The sequence below is a fragment of the Eutrigla gurnardus genome (assembly GCF_963514095.1).
Source record: "Eutrigla gurnardus genome assembly, chromosome: 9".
In the NCBI taxonomy this organism is placed as follows: Eukaryota; Metazoa; Chordata; class Actinopteri; order Perciformes; family Triglidae; genus Eutrigla; species Eutrigla gurnardus.
The window spans coordinates 25,027,884-25,051,406 of NC_139923.1; the positions used below are offsets into that span (position 1 = coordinate 25,027,884).

General features: G+C 46.3%; 1 protein-coding gene across 2 annotated transcripts in view; it reads right to left on the reverse strand.

Annotated features, from left to right (window-relative positions):
* Positions 1-23,523, reverse strand: part of tspan9a (tetraspanin 9a) — a 149,573-nt gene that overhangs the window by 44,760 nt on the left and 81,290 nt on the right. Inside the window, exon 3 of one of the 2 annotated variants that reach the window (XM_084018025.1) lies at positions 17,125-17,204. In XM_084018025.1, coding sequence (XP_083874151.1) covers positions 17,125-17,187 — 63 coding nt within the window. In that variant the 5' untranslated portion in view covers positions 17,188-17,204. Of the gene's footprint in view, positions 1-17,124; positions 17,795-23,523 lie in introns of those variants that run through there. The other variant, XM_084018024.1, reaches the window with a different exon arrangement.

Sequence of the window (23,523 nt, forward strand, 5' to 3'; positions counted from 1 at the left end):
TAATCTGCACATCTGACCCAGCAGCTCCCACACACACACACACACACACACACACACACACACACACACACACACACACACACACACACACACACACACACACACCACACACCAGAAGATACAGTACATAAGAAGAGAATCTGTGTCAACATGTCAGGACTCCCCGTGGCATCCCGATCACAGCTGCACAGTGTAGATAATTGGCTCGTAATTAGATGAGAATACACTACAGGAAGTCATGTGGTGTTGAAGTTGGCGTAACGCCGCTGGATACGAGAAGAAAAAAAAACAACAACATTCATGATTGCCTATCGAGGATAGTCAGAATGAAAACACACCAAACACATAGGCAGATGTATGCAGATCCGTCTATTTAAAGGGCCGTTAGGGGAACGCGCTTTGACACATCGCTGCATTCAGGCTCCACATCCTGCCTCGCCATGGCCGCTCACCTCTGAAATATTAAGGCCAGAACCCATTGTATGATGCTAATTTGAGAAAGTGCTGAAAAAGGGGGACAGGAAGGGAAGGTGGGAATCCTTTTTCCTCCCCCTTTTTATCCGTGCAGAGGAATGATAACCTGCATCATTACGGAGCCGAGATAAAAAGAAACAACGCTGCCCCGTCGCACGCAAAAAGCGCCTCAACAAGGGGGAATTAAAAATAGACGAGTTTGCCCCCCTTTAAACATGACTGCACACACATTTGCATATTCTCAGATGCATGAGGTCATACTGTAAACATCAGCAAGCCTTGTAGACAAACGGCGGACCAGAGATTCGGGGTCTTTCATTTAATCTGTGTGATGCATCGACGCCCTGCGGGCGAGTTACACCGGCTGTCTGCTCAAGACGCCGCACAAAAATGTCTGAAATATAAACATTTCCACGTTGTTTTTCTCGCCGGATCGGCCACATCTTGAAGTACACAGGTCATTATTAATAAAGTGTAAAAAAAAATCCATTTACCAGAAGTTTTCCTGCAGATCTCACCTGCACCGACAGCACGCTCACTTCCCTGCTATCTGCCTGCATGGGTATCAATAATTAATGATCGCTCCTCTGCCCCTGCTTGGTTACATTCCACTGCAGGATAACTACCACTCTGCGGACAACAGGAAACTGATGACTGCCGGGAGTGCTCCATTTTTTTGTTTTTAGACTTTATGTCCGTCATAATATTTCATTCTAGTCGTCCTCGGCGGAGCGATGAGGACGTAAGAGGAGCAGATGCCTGGTATCTGCTGATATCTCCCTGTTTTGTTTATTCACAAGAGGATGAGCGTATATAAAAGGTGATTTATATTCCGGACAATGATAAGGCAAAGCCTCTTAGCAGTCGCTGCTCTTCGCCGAGAGATAACCAGAGGCTGAATGTGGAGAGCATCCCCTTCCAGCGCGAGGAAAAAGAAAAAAACGTAGGCAGGCGAGGAAACTCAGTGATCTGTGAAGCTCTCGAGAAGAATAATCAATACACTCCCATCTTACTATTTTCTCTCTGAAGCTCAAAGAAATCACGAGCCGCTGCGCTCACAGAGGAGGTGTGAAGCCGAGGCGGTAACAGTGGGCGGCGAAGGTGGTCAATTCAATTATGCCTCTGCCGGAGCACATTTTCTATTCTGGACGGCCTTCGAAATCCCTCGGAAAAAGAAACGGCAATACTTTGGATTTGCTCTAAATATTTTGGAGTCTCGTATCCCTCCCATCACCTGTTTCAAAAGCTGTTTCTGAGTGATGATTCAACTACTTGTAAAGTGAACTGGTGTTAAGATCTAAACATCAAGGGGGCTGCGAAACGTGGACAATAGCGAATAGGAAGGTTAAAAAGGATACGTGGATCTTTCTGTGTGTGTCTGAGTCACGACATGGAGGGCTGCGCTGCGATAATGGCTGATAAGAAGTCTGTGAGATTCTGTGTCTCTGTGAGGAAATATCACGGCACATGACATTCAAACTTCAGGGGTTGATAATCCAACGTCAAATAAGCCCAGATCCATTTCTTAAAACCAAAAATGCGTGACTGTTCCCAGACCGAGATCTGGTCCCGTGTAGGTTACAGGACACTTTGAGGGGGCCCGTTCAGCTGGCGGTGCCTCGCTTTATGGCATTCCAGGGAAATCCCTGTACATCCCGCCTGCGAGTGTGTGTTCTCCTCAGGGATTGGCCGGCAGGTCGGCTCACGCCCGCCTCTTCCTCTCCCGATCGCACCTGCTGCTGCAGAATTTAATTCCCCATCAGATTCATACCGACCGCCTGCTTCGGGGAGTTATTTGGGATTCTGACCTGCCCGTCTGCTCTCAGACCGCTCACCTGGATCCGGTTGGATGGTTCGAATTCTTCTGTTGCACATCTTTCATGCCATTAAATCATTGTTGGACTTTTTAATGGATGGGGCCAGTTTTCTTTGTAAAAACAGAACATTCTGGACGGCACTGAGTGGTTTAAAAAAAAAAGTCTTTGTGTTTCTACTTGAATTATTTTTGTAATTTCCGAGAATGCCTTCGTACAAGCGCTTGAGTAACAGGAAACTGGTACCTTAAAAAAGGTTAAATCCTATTATAATTCCACAATACAGAAAGGAGAATGTGAGAACTAGTGTTATACAAAACATAATGGATGACAGACAATCTATTACCGACGTTGCAGCTGCGGATATGTCATCGTGAGCTGTTGTCCACATTGAGCGGTTTTGCAACAAGAGCAACCAGATGGTGAACGAGTTTTAAAATGATTTGGGGTTGAACAGATGAGGCCGCTTGTGTTGTAAAATCGCTTTAAATCAACATCAAAGAGGAGAATATGGAATTAAATTGCAAAAAAAAAAAAAAAAAAAGACTCCATATTTGGCTCTGGTGAAAGCATCGATGGTGGCATCCCCCAAATTAATACTTTGTTATGTATCTGGTGTGCGATCAATCTGCTCCGATCTGACAAACACCAAACGAGGGAGGGTCACAGGGAGGTAACAGTAATTACAACTGCAACGAATATGACGTTTGTCGTATCCGGTGCAGGTCCTCTGTGCTCCATCACGGCGAGGTGAGCGGCGCTGGACCGATAATGCGGTGCACATCAGACAGGAAGTGGGAGATATACAGAGCGGAGGGATGACTGGTAATAGATTTGACTGAGAGGGAGGCTGACATAAACACTATTTCCAAATTCCCAGCGGCTGCTCACACTGCTCTCTCATTCCCCGCCACATTTATATTGTAAACACCTCTCTCTCTCTCTCCCCTCCACCCTCTCCACACTCCATGCGGCCGGCCTGGGTTAACAACATCTGACATGTTTGGCTCGATCTGCAAACAAATGCGGAAGGATGACAAGGCACTCGGATTTATGGTTTTTAATAAAACATCGCTCGCCACATGCAGAGCAGACTTTTGATTCAATGAGCTGCAAAAAGTGGAAACAGTCAAATATCCACGAGCAAGAAATGACGCCAAAAGTTGCGTCCTTTGCTCTTTTTTCATTTTTAACGTATAGTAGGTTTATCAGCTGATCACTGTAGCAGCAATATTTTCACATTAAGAGTCCTGCGTTGACAAAGATGTGTCGTATATGTTCGCCATGTCATTCTTTTTGATCATATTTGTCCAAAACACATTAAATTTCCACCCGATGGTGGCGGTTCACAACTGATCCAAGATCCATTCCAATCCATCTAATAGCTGTCGAGACAATATACTGTACATTATTATGCTGATTACAAAATGTAGCTGCACGTGGTTTAATGCAATAATCTAAAAATTGTTTTTGCATGATTAATTATGCAACTCTTCTGAGATGATGGATGATGTTCAGTAAAGCTGGTAAAATAACCCTTTTGATGGATGTTTCCATTTCAAACATCTGTCCTAAAGATGCCACGGCTTTTACAATATTGCATTTTCTCCAGTGAGCTCTCAAAGGAGGGAGAGAAAAGAGGCTATTTTCTCCACGAAGGGTGTGTGTGGCTGCAGGAGTGTGTGTCGTATGTGTGTATACAGTGTGTGTTTACCAGAGCATCCTCGTTAGAGCATGTGTAGCTCCGGCGCTGCGATCTCCACACCTATTTAAAGCCACTCACGCGGAACTAGTTCTGAGCAGTTACAAGTCTGATATCTCCCCCGCAGAACGCCGTTTGAAGACACGCAACAAAGGGAACTGCAAACAGAAAAGTGTTGATCCGGAGACTGCGGCTAACAAGAGGAGGAGGGAGGACAGAAGCAGAAGCCAGACAGTCGGAACAAACTAACAAACGCTTTGTGTTGCTCGGGCTTCGGTCCTCGGAGCGGCGGGGCCGAGGACGCGAGCCGAGAGAGACAGAGAGTCCAAGAACAAAGCTGAATATTCTCCCGCTCGCTAATCACTGCGGTTCGGGGGGGAAACTGCAAAGATCCCATCTGCAGCCGCGGGCGCCGCTTAATTGAGGAAACAAATCTCCCGGCAAACCGTTCTTTCGGTCTGCTACATAATGAAATTCTCCACCTTAAAAAAAAAGATTGTTTATTTGACCGCCCCCGACCTCCCTCGCTCTTCATTTCCAGTCTAATGGAACGGCCTGCGGTGAGGAGATTGCACGGCTGAGTTTGGACTTCGTTATCCAGCGTGGCGGTCGCCGGCGCCGATGACCCGGGCCGCCAAAAACATCACGCCAACCTGCACTCTGGGAGAATTTAAAACTCCTTTGAGCCAAAGTGGCTTTTAGAAGCTTCAAAAGGTTAAACCTTTACAAGAAATTAAGTGTCAAGCGGCGTTCAGTACAGATGAGCTCATCATGACATGACATTTGGAAGTTTCACGTCGTGAAGCTCTTCTCTAACATTAAAAATGAGGACTGGAGGGTGGAGTGGAAAGACCCGGTGAGAATGCACTCGTTGTCAGCACCACGCCGATGTTAGCAGAATGAAACGAGAGACGGAGGCAGGCTGCTGTCCTTCCTGAATCAAAGCACATCACAAGAAACCGTTGCAACAGGTGTCTCCTCCCTCCTCGCTCCGCTTCCCTTTCTTCTGCTTTCGCATGCAAATAGCCCTCCTTGTTTACCGAGGACCGTCTGCAGATAAACACGCGTGTTTAAACAAGTGCAGCAGAGGGCCGTCTCTCAAGTAGGCCACCTCGCATGGCTCCGGATGCAACGAGCGTTCGGAGAGCACTCCGAGCTGAAAGGCAAGCGGCCGTGAAGCGCTCGGCGGCATCTTCTGCGATCGCCGAGGACGTTTTCAAGTGGCGTCCGCCCGTCAGGAAAAGCGGTAATGACGGTGGCGCTGTTAATTCCCTCCCCCACCCTCCCACGGCGTCTCGACATGTCCTCTTTGTCCTCTAATTGTCCTCCATCCTGGGGGGTTCGGGGGCCGGGATAATGGTGAGGAGTGACAAGTCTGCGGCGCACAGGTGATGCATCTAAAAGCGGCTCGTTGCCACTGTCACTGTCGCAGCGGGAAGGCTGCCAGCCGAGAGCGGCCCTATCTCGTTTAGACAGGAACAAATGAGGCGGAAGATAGAGCTGAAGCTGATCCGCGGCTTCCTGACTTATCGGCGTGTCCAGAGGCCGGTTTTCTAACCGACGTCCCGCCGATTGCACGAACATCTCCCTTGGCGAGGATGCTCGGTGTGGATGTTGAAACGTTTTTATCGTAAAAACATCATATATGTATGTCTTCTGAGTTAATAGCAGAGAGCATGAAGAGATGGTATTATTAGTGCAGCTGCTGATGGGGGGGCTGGAGTTCCCCGCTGCGTGTGGATGAAAAAGCAGAGCCTTTCTATTGTGCAACCGGAAACAAGCAGACCTCCTGGGTGACCGACTGGAGGAGGAGGGAGGGTAAAGATGGAAGACGTAGCAGAAGCAGAAAGCTTACCTCACATTACTCGAGTCCCTGCCAGCTCTAATCACATATCACTCGGAGCGGGCCCCCAAAAAAACAACAGCCGGATGTCGACCTACTCTAACTGGGAGACGACGGGGGAATGAATTAGCAACAGCTACCGGGAAAGGAACAACTTAATGGCGGATGAGTTTCCTAGAAATACGCCGACTTGATGACACGTTAAAAAATGCAAAAGTTGACCTCGTAGATTCTTTTATTTTAGTTTATCGCTCGGGTGCGTTTCTCCAATGTCACACTGACGGTGTTTAAAACATACACAGGTATGAATACATATGCGCTCCTCCCTGACCTTGGCTGTTGTCTTAGTACACAGGAAGTAAAGTGGATTCATTTTGCAGGAATGTTGACAGCAGACGACGACTAGCATCACCATCGTTTAACTCCAAGAAGTTGCCGAGAACCTCGACAGACACAAATCTGTGAAGGACTCCAACGTAACGAGGATCTGGATTCCCCCCAAAAAAAGCATATTGATGTTTTGTTTCTTCTTTGGTGTCTGAGCGAAACGCGTCTTTGATTGAAGTTATTCTCGTCTCACCGTGAAAATGTAAAAACTGCTGATCACGGAGGAATTGCACGGGCAATAAAGCCGCCCACCCGCCACCGTTAATATGAAAAACAGCCAGATTTCGCAGCCAGAATGTGTTTTCCGAGGCGATATTGGATCAGCGGCTAAACCGGGCTAATAAAGCCACTCCGGGTGTGGGGTCGGCGTGAAATGCGATTTGCCCGCCGTGATCACGGGGAAAAGATTTCTCACCGTAATGACAAGAAAACGGCCCTCTCGTGACTCATTCCCGTTAAATGCTTTTCTTTTGCTCAACGCGGGGTCTTTAAAAACGAAAGATGACTTTTTTCTTCGGAGAGAAATGGGTCCATTTGTGTTTGTCCTCAGCGCTCTAATTATTTACTCTCTGTTTTCACCTGTCACAGGTGTCTACGATGATCCATGAGATGAGACTCGCGGACCCTGCGAGGCAATTTGGGATCCAAACAAAAAAAATAAATAAGAAAACACAAAATTGGCACGACTGCAGAGAAATGCCTTCATCTCTCAACACTGTGGAAGAATTAAAGACAGAGTGAGGACATGCTGCAGCACAATATTTTTATCCCCCTCCCTCACATCTCTTTCGCAAGGTAAGCACTTCAATGAAAAATGAAATGTAGGTGGGGGAGGGGCTTCTGAAGATCCAACTGGAGGAAACGATCTTTTATGTGCCAATTATCAGGCTCTCAATAATATCGACCAAGCCAACAGATCTGCAGCCTTCACATGTGTGATAAGCATCCGTTGACTTAATAACGCAGAGATTTCATCATAATCTGCTTCTTAATTAAGACTGAATCACATGAACTGCAGCTTCACTCATGGCAGCAGAACGCCTGCAGACCTCGTGTGCGTGCTGCAACATATTTAGAGGCCCGTGGCTGTACATGTATTGTTATTTTTTTCCTGTCTGCCGGTAAACAGACAAGAAGCTTGATGTATATTGAATGAATGGATGAATAAATGAAGGGAGGTCTGTTAATCCGTTGTTACGGGGCTAATTAGTCTCATAAAGACCAGCGCAGCATTGCAGGATGAATAATGCAGAAAATTAACTGTAACGTTTGGAGCTGAAGCTCATCTGGCTGTGAGACTTCACATGCTGTTGGAATTAAAAAAAAGCAACTTACTTATTTAGCGAGAGTGTGATTCGACTGTCTGACTGATTCTCTCCGGGAACACCTGCTTTTAATTTCCATCGCTTATCACAAGCGGTCTTGTTCTTTTTCCAAACTGAATAATAAGCTATACCATATGGGTATTTATAAGTAATATAACTACACAGAAAGACGCATGTTTTATATTATTTATATTATCATCACATTCACTGGAAATGACTAACAGCATGGGAGAAGGGGAACATGCAGGGAATCTCCCTGCAGACAGCTAACTCCGGGTTTTTGTAATGATATGAGAAGGTTTCATCACATTATGGTGCGTTCAAAGCAACAGGAATGAAAAGAAACAAAGACAAAACGTTCAGCTCAAGATGATGATGATGATGAAAATGGCCACATTCCAATAGAAAACAAAATAATCTAACAGAGGGAGCAATAAAAAAAACTATATAGTCTGAGGACCTGGACTTGGTGGGTTTGAAAGGTACAGGGGGTGAGACAGGTTTGGGTCTCACCCCAAACTGCCAGATGACTCCCGGTCGGAGGTGCAAGCGATCCACAGAGGTGAGTTCAACAGGGCTCATAAAAGATTAAGCGCGGAGTCGCTCTTTAATCAAGCGTGAACCTTTACCCGATGAAAACACATAATTAACGGTGTGCGCCGTGAATTATGGGCTAATAGTGCAATTCATCACAAACCGCATCGCCACCGACCGAGAGACAAAGTGAGGAAAACAGAGCTGTAAATCAACACTTATTCACTTATAGTTTGTTGTTCTGCAAAAAAATAGTTTAATCACTTTGAACTGAATTTGACTGAGAAAGAGAGGGAGAGGGAGATAGAGCGAGACCAGTTGACTCACCTCTCGGGGAGCTGTCATCAAATATCAACTCGTTCGCCTCTCTCGAGGGCCTTCCCCTCACCTCCTACCTTCATGCTTCATTTCTTCCCTCCCACAGGGGGAGGGGGTCGGCATTTTTAGGTCTGTCAGCCTGTCCTCTCAGGAGGGAACCGGGGAGAAAAATCTGGCCAGTCCCATCTGTCCTACCAGTGCGATTGCCGATCCTCGATGATGCCGTAAAGTGAAGCAAACTGGGGCGTTAATGGGCTGACCCCTGAACGCACCGCGGTGTCTTTTTACTGAAAATGACAGCGATGGGGCTTTGTCACATATCACTGTGTACACACAGGGAAAAAGGGTCCGCGTTGATAATTACTCCGGTTCTGTGTGGATGAATGAGATGATTCACCGAAGGTGGCGAAGACCCCCGTAATCAATTTAGACTCCTTTTCCTCTAACCTCGTTCTGCCCACAACGAAGCTCGCCGTTCTTTTGTATTCCGCCGCCGTCCCCCATTACTGAAGCCTGGGTGGTTTAATAACAGAAACGGAGACATCTGTGCAGAAATAATGACGAGTGACGGGGACTGATAATGAAACACGGGCAGCGAGGGGGGGTCTCGACACCAATTTCTCACTGTATTTAATAAAGATTAAAAATTATCTTATATAATGTAGAGAATATATATTATTATATATGTATTAAATGAATGGTCAAGGCCAATAGATGCATTTTTGGTCACCAGTATTAATTAAAAAGATTGATATCTTGTCGCATGTGGAATTTATAGCATTGCCGCCAACACCATTAATCTGATGATTTAATATTCCAGGTGAATATCTGCAGTTATTAAACACATTACCATATGGCTCTTGCATTTCTTCCATGCAATAAAACATGGCATGTCCACTCTGAAAGCTAAGAGCCGAGACGTCCCTCTTTGCCCCAGATAGAATCCCAAAGATGAGGCTTCCTTCTTATATAACTTTGCATTATGCAGCTAAGCAGAATCCCTTCACATTTACATTTGTATTGTGTTAACACACACAAATAAAATCTTCTGAAAAGGAACAGAAGCATAAATTAAATGCTCTCTCATGTCTGGCAATAGGACCGGTAACTGCAAATTGATGTAAAATAAACAAAAGCATTTGCTTTAGTGGTGTGATAAAAGCTCGGGCGAAGTGACTGTTTAAAAACTCGGCTGTGATAAGGAAACGGGGTTGAATCTGCATGCAGGGAGAACGGCAATAATCCCTATGAGGTTTATACAGTGTGTCAGTTATCTCGCTACTGTAGCGGTGAAGGATCCTGACTAGTTGCTGCGTTTCCCTCTTCGGGGGGAGAATACAAGGCGGCGGATGCGAGCGCACCTCATGCACATCAAATAAGAGTCGAGCTCAAATTGGATCAGATGTAACGAGAGCACTGCAACAGCCGGCTCTGATGAAGATCTGGGTTTCGCTCTGAAAACAAGATAGTGCCCCCCATTTCAAATCCCAACACGCAGCCTAATACATCACATGACAGTCTGAAATGTACAGCGTGCTGCGTGGCATATGTGAAATTGCCCCCATTAAAAAAAATAGAGATAACAAAAAAAAAAAACCTGCGATTATCTCGTCAGCGACTTGCACTGATGCGTTTCCATCTAGAAAAAGCACGAAGCGTTTGCGTTTTATGGCTGAGTTATAAGGCGGCAGTAATATGCGGCGCTTCGGCTAAATAAATCAATACGTGCTGGAATGGCGAAGGCGTAAATCGGTCTCTCGTCGGCGACGGCGTGGCGGGCATCCCGTCGCGTGCCGGAGCCCTGCTGGAGATCCGTCCCGGGCTCATTACCATGCAGCCGGTGAGCGCCTCAGTCCATGACCCAAATTCAACATGAGAAATGTAAAACACACAAATTCAAAGTCAATCTGCCGCTCATAATTTCATCGTATAACGGTTGTGTTCAGGGTCTCTAAATGTTCTTTAGAAAAAGGAAAAGAAGGAGATGGATAAGTGGAATCTATGTGGGGGTTTCTTTGACGGGGGGGGGGATGAATTGAATCAATTGAGCCGGCAGCCCTGGGGAAATAGGTCTTGAAGTCAGTCATTGATGCATCCTCGGGCTGCAGCTGATAACCTCTGGAGATTTAAGGACGCCGGAACACACCTGCAGCTTTGTAAGACATCTAGTGTGTCAAGGGGAGCAGCATTCCCACATGTCCATCGCAACATGTGCTAAAATATCTTGATATGCGATTGTTATTTGTATTTAAAAGACGGTGTGTGTACAGTATGGATCTGCAGTACATACATCCCCCATATACCGTTAATTAAACAGGAGGAGGAATTTCTGTTTGCTCTCAGAAGACCAAAGGAAATGATATTCTCTGAGCCTCCCTAGCAGAGCCGGAGGTGGATACTGACTGGGAAACATTGATTTCACTGTAATTTGCCTTTAGGTGTCAGAAGGAAAATGCTGAGTGGTTGAACTAGGAAGCCGTTCCAAAATTCTCCATTAATTCACTGCTTAGGTGCAGATTAGCATTGATTGGTCTTCTTGGGGGGTGAAAGGGGAAGGTGGGGACGACGTAGCAGCTCGGCGACACGGAAACGCTCGACACCTACGAGGCGTGAAGCGTCCGACGTGTTTTGCTGCTGCTGATACTGAAAATGAAAGGCGTTGGAATAAAAGCGGAAGCACATTCAGGGTATTTGTCCCAGACGGACTGCGACAGCACTTCAAAAGTTTGAGCCGACCCAATCACAGAGCGCCGTTGGTCTGCTGGCTCGCAGCTGCACTGAAAACCCTGAAAAGTGTTGCAGGGTGAAAAACCACAACCATGGCATTCCACTTCCCAACACGCTACTGTATTTTTTAACAGTTTACTTTAGAAAACCAATGTTTTTGCAACAAATTAAATTCCATTATAAATTGTGAAATTGCCCTCAGCTGTGAGTATGCACAGAAAAACGTGTTTCTATGAACCTTTTCAACCCCAATAGCCTATGAGAGCCTTGCTTGGGATGTTTCAGATATCCAACTATAAAGTGAGGAATGTATGTACAGTATGTGTGTGTGTGTCCATGTCCGTGTCCTTCGCATATCTCGAGAAGAGCTCATGCGATCGACTCCGCTTGGCGGGCATGAGTTTCCCAAGGACGTGCAGGGCCTAAAATGGTGCAATTTGGACATTCAAACACATTCGATATGAATAAAACAAAGCGTAAGCCGCTCTGCGTAGCAGCGGGGGCGGTCTGGGTTGGGCATGTGGTCCGCAGTGGGTCTCTACAGGATGCGACTCATTGTTTGCTATTCACTTTTGCTGCTGGATCCAACAGAACCCAACCAAAGAGAGACTGCAATGCTATACAAAGAGTACCAGAAAGAATGGATAAGACCTTTTTAAATCAATAACTCAAATACATGATGGATATTTTTTGCCTTTCGGGTTCAGTGATATAAACAGCGTATTGACCCCACAGTACCGATGCTGCCTTCTCTATCGCCCGGGGTGCAACGGTTTGGCACATAGTCGTTACAACAGATCCTGCTTATGTATGCAGAACTAATGGCACTCCTCTCCATCCCCATCCTTCTCCCATTCTCGCTCCTCACAACTCCTCTCTCGACTATATTTAGAAAAAAGGCAAGATCTCTGTGTTACAGGCGCCGTAGAAACCAAAGGATTTACTGTATAGACGTTCTTAAAGAGGTTTCGCATCAATTAAAGACGTGTTTGGCCATTCTCAATGTGCATTTTCTCAGCTGGCAATAAGACTTTCTGAAGATACAGGCCTTCCTAGTCCCTGTCTGAACCTTCTGGATCTAACGAGAGTGACACCAGTGAGAATAAGCGAGGGGACAAAGAAATTGCGTCGCAAATCCCGAGGTTTCCTATACATCCCTAGAAGCTACTGTTATTTCATCTCTTCTCATGTTCTCTCACCTGTCACTGCAAGTCAGTGGCACATAGCTGACAGTAGCAACTGGCTTAAAACCCGCACCTGCACCGCCCGCTGCTTCGACGCCGACTAAAGGGATTCAAACGACGAGCAATAACTTTACGCTGCACTTCACTTGTGAGGGGGGTTTATTTCATCCTCGTGAGTTATTAGCTCGCTGTAGTTTTACACATTCTCGCGTGGCTCGTAATCGTCCTTTCACAAAGCCAAGCAGCAACTCATCAAGTCCGAAAGCCCAACTCATTCAAAAGAGTGATGAGCGACTTAATAACTTTACCGCCTACCTCCATGCGCACCTCCGATTCTCATGCTCTTTTACCTCAACCTCCCCCCCTTCAGAGCGGAGCGCGGCAGCTCCCGTATCCCAGTAGATCTGCAACACGAGCTAATGAGCTCGGCGGCGGCGTGCAACACGGCTGGGAAATCGAAGCAGCCGGAGAGAGATGTGTAAATTAGGAGATCTCGCCAGGTGATCTGGTGGACGGAGGCAGGCGTGTGGCAATACGTACTAAGCAGGTCGGCCCGGCTGAATCAGGACCCGGCGGATCCATAAGGGATGTTAATTTAACCAAAATATATGCAGTGATGTTCTATATGTAGATGCTGCGGAAAAATGAGAAAAATAACCCCCACACAGGCAGTTTGACAGCAATATAGTCAATGGAGTGTATCATATTGAGCTACACCGTATAAGTGTTCAATTCCTAAGGCATATCATCTGTGACTGCTTGTATTGACGACTGATTAAATCCACAATCTTATTGTAGCTGGAGGCGTAACATTTAGGTGGACAGACCGGCTGGAGGTTCACAATTCATTCTCAAATCCAATCCAACAGCGAGCCTTTCACGGTGGATTGACGAAATTAAACGCGTGTGACAGCGCAGCACATACGGCTTGTTTCATCATCATCTATATTCCCCTCGTTTCACCTGGCAGTTACTGATGAAGTTCAGCTGTGCCTCTTGTGAAAGAGGAGACGGAGTAAAAAAAAATAAAGGGGAAAAGTTTGTAAAAAGCTCTTGAGCCATAAAAGATGACTGAACTTTTCATGTGCCGATATGCCAGAGCTAAAAACAGGCAAATTTCTTCGACACCTCGGGTTGAAAAAAGAAAACTAATCAAGGGTTTTATGGGATTCCACTCAACCAGATGTTCAAACACACTCTTAACAAACCATCTTGAATCCGTCGATGACTCTGCTCTTTTGTAGCATCGGAGCGCAGGTACATTTGAAACCTTTAATGTCAAATGCAGCGATTTAAATCAATGGGGGAAACTAATCTTCTGTTGCCTCGGACCAAATGGTTTATAAATCCCGCAGCAATCCCCCCCCTCTTCAAGTAAGCACAGGCATTCATGAATGCTAAACACATTTGGTTTGCTCCGCTCTAACGAAAAGGAGCGGCTTTGATACTACCACCCCTAATGTACTCGTAGGACAGGAATGCTGAGCTGACAGCTTTCTTTTTAAATATGAATATCTGATGAGGCTTTAGCTTTGATACGGGATGATGACGGTGATGGCAAGCCCATTTATCTACCGTACAACAAGCTCTAATAGAGGTTGTTTGAGATGTTTGGGATTTGGCAGAATCCATTTTCCAAAAAGGTGCTCAGTACCACTGGACGAGTCAAACAAGGTGGGAAGTAAATATTGCATAGAAAGGGATTACCAGAGGACACACTGCCGACGTGGCTGAAATCCTTCCTCACAGCAAGAACACCAACAGTTATAAGCTTACAAGGCGGACACCAACAGGACTCATCATCACTCAGCCACCGTCAGCATGGTCAAACACACACCGGATGTGTGTGAGATGACGTCGGACCCCCCACCCGGCTGAACAACACATTTGACGAGGCACAAAAGCCATTTGCTTTGATGATTGTTGGCTTAAGGGCAGAGCTGTCCTGAGGAGTCGCGCTCTCAATCCGTACCGCACCACCCAATACTGTTCTAATCTACCCGAACCCCCCCACCCCCCCCTACGCAGCTCAGACTCTCCTAATCCCTTATAAGAAAGAGGAGCCAGATGGTCAGGAACAACTGCTGAGGGGCCTGAGGATGAGCACATCTATGGAGATGCCTGGAGTGCCTGCCGCTGTTTACCTTGTGCTTCGAGTTACGACTGTAAGCCCCGTGGAGCGGGAGGGGTCTGGGTGGCGAGCGAAACTTTCAAGAATGGCTGTACGTGTGTGTGTGTGTGTGTGTCAAGAAGAGTATCCCTATCTGTACCTGGTGTTGGGTTCCCCCCCCCCTTTCAGAAGGCAAAAACCTCCCGACCAGCTGAGGTAACCTTGTGATTCCTGGAGTGTCAGAGGTAGAGCAGCGGAGTCCCAGGGGTGTCAAGATACAACATGCCTCTCGCCCTCCCTCCCTCCCCTATTTCGCAGAGTGCGCGGGCACCCCGTCCTGTCCACTCAATGACGAGCCAACCCTTTATTCAACCGGGAGCACTGCTGCCCCAGAAGCCAGGCGGCCGATGAGCCTTGTGCTGTCACATGCTGATGGACGGACCCCACCAGCCAACAAGCTCCACGCTAACCACCCCCGTCACCCCGCTCTCTTTCTACGGGACACTGATTAAAGTGTCATTAAAATGATCTAGTGGCGGGAGGAAACGCAGAGTATCAATCTGGAGGAGTAGAAGGGAAATGCATGGTGGGTGTTCATTAAGGGAACATTACCAGAGTAAAAATTCAATTATTTCACAGCAGGGGATGGTGCTGCGCCGCAGAGAGTCCATAGACAGTTAAGGTCCCTTTGCCCCAGTACACACACACATATACACACACACATCATGCAATTTGCATTTCCATGAGGCTAACAAGTTTCACATGAATCAGAGGCCACCAGCCTTGAAATCCAAAGCCTCTTTTCCACCTTCCTATTAGTGGTGTGCAGCAGCAGGTTATTAGTAGCGGGGTTTTGCCACTGAAAAAGGGTTAAGCGCGAATTGAGCCTGGAGAAAAAGCTAGAAGCAAACAAATCCCACCGCGACATCCCCCCTCAAGAAGGTGACGGATCGTGATGACCTCGTGACCTCGGCCAAAGGTCGATCTATAGAGCACCGATGTCACTTCTGAGCTATTAAATCGGGAAGGAACACACAGGTGTCACTCTGATAATGTGGAGTCTAATGAGGCCTTTGATCTATCATATTTTACTTGCACCTCAAAGAAAGAATAATGATGAGCAGTTGTGATTCATCCATTGACGATTAAATCACCGTTCTGAAAGTTTGATTCCGTCTGTGTTTTAAGTGATTGGACTAAAGCAACCATGATGAGGACCTGTGACACCATATCACATGTAATAGCGAGCACATTCTCTACAGCTCTTCCCATTTTGATGGGTTTGGAAGCTATAGCCCTTTTTATCGATCCAAGAATGGGTCATGCTCTCTGTGTCCTCCTGAATAACGTTGCACCAAATGATTTACTTTGTTTGGCCATAATTTATCTTATTCAGTTGATAATTTAAACAATTGACTTGTACTTAAGTACATTTTGTATTCAAATACCTTATTCGCTGAGGCTGCGCTATAAAAATAGACAATTTCATCCGTTTAAATGACGCCTTCGGCAACAGAAAGCAATGATAATAATCATTAACTGCCGATCGGTCATTTACGTTGCCGGCAATCGACTTAGAACATTTCTTTGAATCCCGTCCTTGTCTGAATATCAAGGTCTGAGCTCTTACTTGCTCTCTTGATGTCCTGAACGAGTTCAGCAGTGGTAAGTCTGTGTCCGTATTAATCAATCCAACATCCGTTAATCTTTTCTGACTCTTTCATTCCCTTAAACAAACATTGCATTAAAGCAAGGCATGCTGAAGGGCCCCCTGAAGCCATTCGTCTTTGCCAAGCACTCTCGGCCTCTGTGAACCGGGTAATGATACGAGAATTATATGGAAACGCGGGGCATCAGATATGTGTTTCCAACACTGATCACAGCTGGGCTCAGGGCTAATGCCGTCTCTCCGTTGCCTCCAGTGTGCCCCAGTTAGCAGGGCTCACAACCCAGTGACATGGCGGGCCGCGGTTGGTGGAGTCCCCCCGGTGTTGTGGTGTTTTTACGCTTCACGCTTCGCTGCCTCCACACAAAAGACTTGGCCCCATAACCTATAAGCCCTCTAATCCATCCTGTAAACATTCAAGGGATGCCCACTTTTACAACAAATGCCCATGCACGCCGGCCAAGGTTCCTCTGGGTTCCATTTGGCACTTTCATAATATGACTCCAAATATTGACAATTACAATGCTTTTACATCACGCAAATTGAGCCAAAGTGGTGCAGCCATTCAGAACTTATAGAAATTACCCAAACTTTCCCCAACAAGCAAAGACCAACAAGAAAGCACGATGAAATATCAGATCATGTCCTGAATCACCAACATTCGTAACTAACCATCTCGACTCGTATCCCTAAGGTTCATACTGTGTTGCTAATCAGTGCAAGAGGCATGTAATCTTGCCCCCCCAACCAACCAACCCGTCACATACAGAAGAAGACCTGGTGCAACGCCACTGACTCCATCATTATATCCAGGAATAGCGCAGAGAGGAGCAGGCATGATGTAATGTGAACACATGCTTGCACCGTCACTTTCCATTCATTAACGTTGAAGAACTACAACAAAAAAAACTAAACTTGTGACACACTGAGCCATCGCATTTCCCATCAGCAGCATCTTTTAAAGCCACATCCACACATCTGAATCATCAACAGCGACCAGATCGATGAGAGAGGGGAAAAAAAAATGATGAGCCACTTACCCAGAAGATGAGATTGAAGATGAACATCATATACTTCAAGCAGCAGAGGCAGCCCCGTGCCATGTTGCACTTCTTGAATTCTAGAAGGAACACAAAGGATAGATCCAGGTAAAAGACCACGTATTTGCTGCCTTTGGGTGAGCTGTACTTGTTGTTGGTCTTGTGCCCGGCGCTGGGCTCTGGCGCAGCTCCAGCCTGCCCCTGCGGTGCGTTTTTGCGCGCCCCCGTGGAGCCGTAGAATGCGCCGGCAGTGAAGCCGCGGCCGCCGAACGGCCGGCCAGACGTGGAGGCTTGGGCGAAATCTGAGTCTCGGCTATCTACGGAGGGGCTACGGTGAATGGCTGACTCCTCACTGCTGGATTTCTCCATGCTCTAGGGCTAAAGCTGCTGATGAAGGGCTGCCTGACGCACAGTCTACCATAGTCTCTGGGATGACAGAACAACTTGCCCCCTCCGAGTCTCCACTCTGAAGCCCCAAAAAAAGACAAAAAGATTAAAAAAAAAAGCCTCACAGGGGGGGAAAACAACTACATCCACCTCAAAGCACACAATTGGGGAGAAAGTCTTCAGCACAGAAGTGAGAGCTGCACATTTCGGGCACCGATGCCAGGCTGGAGGGTCTTCTGTGTGCTGCTGCTGTCTCGCTGTGATAGTCCTGAAGTGGCTGAGCAGAGAGTCCTGCAAGGAGCATAACCCCCCCTCGCCTTATGACAGGAAGAAGTGACAGCACTCCCTCATCCCCCCCTACCCCCCCTCCACTTGTAATATCACTCTCCTCCGACGCTGCGTATCGCCGGCCGGCTGTTCCCTGAGACCTCGGTGAGTCTCAGCTGCTCCACTTCCACGCTATCTTGCTGACCTGGTAACTTTTCTCCACGTCCTCTCTCTCCCCACTGCTCCCCTCTCTGTCCTCCTTCTCTCAGTGCGCTCTGATGCTCTCTCTCTCCCCCTCTCTCTCTCCTCTCTAGCTCGGTCCTCGGCGCTGCCTGTGCTCCGCTCTCTCCCGACAGCAGCGCTCTCCGGCTGATGTGCTATTATCGGCAGACGCGACTAACGGGCATTCCCTATCTCTCAACAAGAGCACTGCCCTCCTCCTGCAACTCTCTCTCTCCCTCTCTCTCTCTCCCTCAGCCCCTCCCCGCTGAGCATGACAGCCAATGTAGCAGCTGCAGTCAGACCCCAGCTCCTCCTCTCCACCCCCCTCTATCTTTAATAAGCCCATCACTGTGTTTGCTTTGACTATACATGTTCAGCAATTTCATACTGTCAAGGGAATTGAGCAGCCTGAGATGAGTTCAAGAAAAAGAAGAAAAGTGTCAATGTAATTGTAGATGAGCGGGGCTTGTGTGGAAATGTCTTTTCCTCTCTCTTTTGCATGCAAACGGTGTGCTGATGACATCAGCGCCTGTAATTTCACACATTTGTTTTATTTTCTACTGGAATTGTATTGATTCACGTTGCCATAAATAAACCGCCGTTAGAAGGAGACGGCGGGCGATTTATCACATTAAGATGATGAACACTGAGTGGGGGGGGGGGGGGGGGGGGGGGCTGGAAGCCGGGGTGACAGACTGAACAGCCCTGTTGATTCAGACGCCAAGCTGATGAGACATGACAAGAGCTTTGTACCTGGTATGTATCTAGCCTGCCCAAATATCGACATGTGCATTATCTTCACAGAACAGAGGCTGGTAGAGGACCCTGAAGGCAGCAACTGTCAGATTTTAACTGTTGCCGTATTCAAGTTGTGTCCATCACTGTGAGCCTGCCGAAACTTAATTTTAGCCTCAGGTTAGAAAACAATTGAAAACAATTGGAATAACAGTAAACCTGCCCTTATTGAGTGCCAAGAATCCACCTTTTCTCTCCAGGACTGTCAAGCTAAATCAGGTTTACCACCGGATTGCACATTGTTCTGCTCTGGTCATGGTCGTCTGTCAGCGGAGTGCCGGTGATGGCTCAGCCTCCAGACAGATGGAGAGAGAGTTTCAACTGAATGGATTTAAAGGTAAATCCAGTAATACCCAATCGACATAGACGAGCTAATCCAACCCTCGTGTGTTTCACCGTTGTCGAGTAAAACAAAAGGAAAAGAGCCTTGAGGTAGCGCACGCATTGGGGTTTGTAACGGACACAAAAGACACATTAAGATGTTTTATTTTAATGTGTTGTCGCCACCAAGTCTCACGCCCAATGCGTCAAGTACTGATACCAAAGCACGAGGCCCCCTTCAGGGTCTGTATGAGGCCCACCAGGCTCGTTAGATGGGCAAAGAGCTGACAAATGGCAAGAAGAGTCATCACTTTCACCCTGGAGACCGTTGTTCATGTCCCACGTGAAACCAAGTTACAATGATTTATTTTCAGTAGCTTTGTTATGTAACACCCGGTCTTTACTGCTTAAAAAAAGGTATTATTAAACCTAAATATCTTGAGTATTCTGACAGTTTGTTGCTGCTAAAAGGAGGACATTCAGAAACAACAGAATGTGCAGAACCTCGACCAGTATTTTTAACAGGTCATTTTCTTTAGCCTCCAGAAAAAAAAAGCCTCAAGATGCTTTAACCACATGTTCTGCAGTTCCAGATGGAACCATTATCTGCAAAAAGCAACGACTCCATCAGGCAAATCAAAAAAACGCTGACGTCACATGATGAAAATGGCTCTTCACACATTTTGCAAGTGACAAGGTTTCCCATCAGCCCCCCCACCCCCTCCTTTTTTGAACACATTTGAAAAGAGTCTCAGAATCCAGGCAATTTCCACCCGATGACTTTCAGGCCCTTTACTCCGAATCCAATGTAATGTACGTCAGCGATGCTCTCTGTGACAGCCGTGCACATTTATCACAGCTCAGTGGGGCTCTTAGTGTCCATGTTACTGATTCCTCAAGTAGCCTGAAGGACACATCCGAGCCCGATCCCATCACGCACGGATCCAACCATCGACTCGGGGCCCGACGGGGCTCTGCGCCTCTGCATTAGGTTGAGGGGGAGTTAAAGCAAGAAAGAGAGAGACACTAAGGGAGACATGTGGACGTCTGTAGGATGATACAAAAAGCCGAGGCTAAGATGGAAAATATGCGGAGCGCAGCACAACAGGAAGGGAGCGCGGGGCCGGAGATGGAGGGTGTGAACGGCGTTCGAACATTCTCTGTGATGCTGAGTAAATCTGGCAGCTCCTTCGATATATACGCACGGTGCAAAGACGGACGGGATCGAAGAGATTAGAGCTCAGAGGGAACCGACGGGGGACGCTTCCCAGAGCTCTGCAGACGATGCATCACAGACAGGAAAGCAAACACACCACAGTCCCGGAGCCAACGGAGAAACAAAGGAGAATACACGAGTAGTGTCAGGAGTGCATCTCAACCGACGTCTCCGATAACGGAGAGCTCACGGTTAGTGATGAAATAAATATGAGTGTATGGGTTTGATTTCTCTGTATGGTGGGAAGCATAACGCATATAACAGCATGTGGTCTACATTATACAGATAGTCCAACCTACAAACAGTAGGGGGCAAATTGAAAGTTAGTAAAACTTTGTTGGCGTTTAATTATAGAATAAAACACTGGGCAATAAAATCCTCCTCTAAAAACAGAGTTTATTTTTTTGCACCTCCACATTGTTTTTTAATGATATTGTATTCCTAAAACGCATCCAATTCTTTTTTATTGTGCAGACAAATAATAACAGAACCCGTAAATGTTTTCAGAGATGATTTCCTTATTGTGACGGCATTCTATTTTAAGAGGATGTTTAGATGAAACCTGTAATTTTACTCCCCATCAGTAACCAGTAGCCTTAATAGTCCAACAGTCAACAAAGGGGACAGAAAGAAGAGAGGCCTTCATACAAACTAAATATAGAGGCCACACTTGATAAATAAACTTGCTGCTCCAGTTCTTGTGAGAGAAATATTATGTCTGTGGAAAACTTAAAAATACATTCTGGCTTTTCTTTGTTTTCATACCTCATGTCTTTATCCAACTCTATATTTGCATATTTATCATGCATTTAATAACTCTTGTAATGGCTGCTCAACAGTGGATTTTAAGTGTTTTAAGTACCGTTGTCGGTGTAATATTAAATGGACTGTTGTAATTCTGCAGAGGCGAAATCGCTCTATTGTCCTGTCCAGGGGTCAAACTAATCAATGCTGGAGTCAGAGGAGTATTGACATTCTAGTACCACACTTGTATAAACTTGGGGACTTGCAGTCGATTCAAACAATGGAATAGTTAGAACTGAAGCAGCGGTGGCAAAGATGTTCAAACTATTCAAATTTCAGCTCCTTTTATGAGTTAAAGGTTGGAAAACCCACAGATACTTTGACATTGAATGCATCGCCGAATAAGTCCCGCCCCCTTCATTCAGACCTCCGTTCTAAGCCACTCCCCCAGAACGCCAAACGAGTGCTCGAGATCGGCAGAGGGCTTGCAATCAGGAAGTAAGTATTGAGAGACAGGCAGGTCGTCCAATTATTTTCTCTGGCCCGGCTATTTTGATTGGACGAGATTTCACCTACTCAACCTTTAAGCTACAAAAAAACTACATTTCCCACAATGCAACTCAATTAGTGTCTCTCTTAATGAACAGCAAACACCCACACCTTTCAAACTCACCTCCCCACAAACACACTTTCCAGCATAAATTCATTCATAGATTCATATTCATTCATTCAACCCTTATTTTCTCTGACTTTAAAAGGATGCTGCAAACCTCATAACAAGTCCAGCCATCTTACATGTGTAAAATCGGCACCTTTAATGAACGACCCAGCACCCCAGTCCGTGGGTGGAGTCTGGCGCCAGCAGCACATCCAGTTACAGCCTGAACACTGTGGGATTTTATCGAGCGATTACGCCAGTTTACCACTGTTTAACTAGAGGCCACAGCCGGAGTTCTTAATCTCCATCAAAGCCTAGTTTACAGAAACCCACTGCAGTTTAATATTAACAACAACTCATTCCTTTTAACTGTATTGTTAAATCTCAGGATTTGAACCCAGCCTGGTTACAGGAAGGCAGTTAAAGGTACAACGGAATATAAATGGGCATAGCTTAACAAATGCGACACCCACTCATGTTATATAGCTCATTGTATTATGAGCCGAAATCCACTCTTGACAAAGTGTGTTCTCGGTGCGCTTTATCTGAGAGGCACTGCAGAAAATGACGGGGCGGTTTGTTTGTGCGAAAGCCGAGTTTGTTTTTGAGAGAATGTTCTTTTGATATCGTGAAATAATATATGAGTGTCTGGAGACGGTGTGTGTGTGTGTGTGTGTGTGTGTGTGGTCATTACTTCAGAGGTTTGTTTAGCTAGATTTTATTCCTTGATGTTTGCTTTTCTCAGATCTTATACACATTGACATTTCATAGACCTCATAAATAATTAGACCATTAATCAACATGTAATTGATAGATGGATCCGATGTGAAATCATTAAATTCAGCACTGCTCATCTATGACACTCGCTTTACCCAAAATGTCACTGGATGAAAGACCGCGTTTAACGCCGCCGAGATAATGAGTTTAGGGAGGTGATCAGACGTGAATTACACTGCTTTTGTTTTTGCATTTACCGAGTATGATACAGAAATATATCTCCCCGTTGATGCTGCAATCTCGTTTTGGTGGTGCTCAGAAGAACAATTCTCTCTTCTTCACTTATAAAATTAAGGTTGTTTTCCTTCACGTCACCTTCCGAGATGCCTCCGAGACAAATCAAAAATTAAGACACGCTATTTTTATCCGAATTAATGAACAGAATCATGTCTCGTGGGGTAAAAACGTCAGGATCGTACGTCTTTGATATCCTGCCAATGAATGCCTGACTGGAATTGAATCACGACAATCACAGCCTCAATCACAAGGTCGCCCCACACATGACAGCATCCCGAAAATAAAACCCCGGCTCCATTAAAATGTCAATAGACATTTAAGACAATTGATTGAAACGACACTATAAGGATGTAACCGATGCCTTCTGCAGTCCGGTCATTTGCAGAATTCAGGAAGGGGGGCTGCTGCCTTCTACGTCCAAAAGAAAGTCCATCAGATAATTACTAACGCTAATATGTCTTCGCTCACATTACACGAGGAATTACCGCCACATTCCTCTGACCAGTCCATCTGAAGGCACACCAGACCTGCAGACGTACAGTAAATGACAAGCAACGGCACATGATCCCGGTGTGAATGTATGATCAAGGCCCGGGCATAAGGAGAGGATTATGACTACAAAGGGAATCCACCCACACAGCATGTCACTGCCAGTGGCTCCTAGATCCTCTGAACGAGTCTGTTGCCGTGGACGCAAACAGACAACACTGACAATCACGACGCCTCGTGGACCATATGTTGCAGTAAAAAAAAAAAGTAGAAGAGAAGGAACGGG